We start from the raw sequence: 1,753 nt of genomic DNA, 5'->3' as shown, positions 1-1,753 counted from the left end.
CATTTATTGGATATTTCCATCTATATGTCAGAGCACACTAAGAACCTGATCCATCTGCTCACTGCTTCACTAAGATCAGAATGATGATTATTTAATAACCAATATTTAGCTATGGACATTTTTACAGTAATGGATATTGGAAAATAGCAGCAACATCAGAGATGTGCAAAATGACAGCAGCAGGTTATTTAACTGACTAAGGTAGAAACTGTGCAAAAATCAGCATGAATATAACAACTAACTGAGGTAGAGAGCAATCAACTGGATGGTTCGAGCAGAAACATGTTCTTGAGTTCTTGGAAATGTTCCTGTTAGGGTAACTCTGACTGAGAAGCAACCTTTTCTAGATGAACTCAGGTTGCTTCTCTGCACCTTATTTTGCCAACAAATGGATTTCCAGATGCATCAACATTCAGATAGAAAACACATAAAGCTCCTGGTGTTCAGGAAAGCTATAGTTAAGGTCATACTGCTCATAGCCATGAACCTTTTACTGGATTTAGACATTATTAACAAAAGGAGAAAACATCTGGCTTCATTTCAAGATGCTGAGGGTGATGATGATAAGGCTGAATAATTATCACCTAAATGACTTTAAGGAATTGCACTAGTGTCACAACATGTGATATCTCTTACAAAGGGACAATTATGACCCTTTTGGCTGAGTGATTATTATCATTAAGTGATGTGGACATATAAACTGAATGTCATAGCATTTTTGTCATAAGGGGTTTTGTAATGGCCTCAATCTTGGACCAAGTGGATGACAGGGGTCCAAGAATGGAGCCTAGAGGAACCCCATATTTAATACTGGTTTACAAAGACTTTTAACAATTAAATGGCACAAAATCCTTTGAAAGTAAGATGTGAATCAAACTAGCAGAGTAAAAAACAATCACATTTTCTCTAAAACCAGCAAAGAAGGTTGAAATGGATCATGACATCTGTCTCCTGACTGCAGATCGTTTTTCTTTTTATGTGCAGCCGGTCTGTCAGAAGATGTTCACAGGCATCAGTAGGCTGCTGTATGATGCTGAAGATGACTTTGGGGGCCAGTTAACAGCCTGTTTTGAAGGACAGCCCTCATGGTGACAAGATGATCAATAATCAATGTTTCTCATTCTGTCTCTGAACAGTCTCCTACCATCGAGGGAAAAGTGCAGTTAAGAATGAGGACGAAGAGAAGAGATTTTCATACCCAGGTAATCAGATAATATCTTAAAAGGTGCAAACTAAGAGTTTTCCCAGCATGCATCATGTTTTACAGAGTTGGTTATCAGGACTTGCCCATTAGGAGAAAAACTGGTTGTTATTTTTGATTGAATGTTGAAAACCAGAGAATTAAACAGAATCTCTAAACCATTAAATGTTTTTTTTTCTTTTTCTTTTATAACATGCTCATCTGGTGCCCAGCTGGTGCCCTGATCCAGCCATGTTCCTACTATTTTCATCTTTGTTTTCAGTTTAACATAAGTTTTCATTCAGACCAAGACATTAGATATGGATAAGGCTCCTCTTATAAATTGTAAAACCATAAACACTTCAGAAGTGTTTCATAAGTGTTTATTATGCATTCAGCTAATCATGCATACTGAAAAAGTATGCAAATTATACTCACATGATAGTAATTTAATCAAAAATGTTGAATATAATCAGTGCTACATAAAATACAGAGATGGCAAAAGTACTCACTTTCCGTACTTGAGTAAACGTACAGGTACTTGTGTTAAAAAAATACTCTGGTAAAAGTGGA

The 1,753-nt window shown here is 36.4% G+C and overlaps 1 protein-coding gene across 1 annotated transcript in view; it reads left to right on the top strand.

Moving 5' to 3' along the window:
* LOC107102332 overlaps positions 1-1,753 on the top strand; it is a 12,876-nt gene that overhangs the window by 8,509 nt on the left and 2,614 nt on the right. The window contains exon 5 of the mRNA XM_015401592.1: positions 1,137-1,202. Within this exon, the coding sequence (XP_015257078.1) occupies positions 1,137-1,202 (66 nt within the window). The remainder of the gene's footprint in view (positions 1-1,136; positions 1,203-1,753) is intronic.

The sequence above is a fragment of the Cyprinodon variegatus genome, unplaced genomic scaffold (genome assembly GCF_000732505.1).
Source record: "Cyprinodon variegatus isolate N-32 unplaced genomic scaffold, C_variegatus-1.0 Scaffold1235, whole genome shotgun sequence".
Classification (NCBI taxonomy): Eukaryota; Metazoa; Chordata; class Actinopteri; order Cyprinodontiformes; family Cyprinodontidae; genus Cyprinodon; species Cyprinodon variegatus.
The sequence above is the reverse complement of the archived record's forward strand: the minus strand, read 5'-3'. Positions and strand labels throughout refer to the sequence as shown.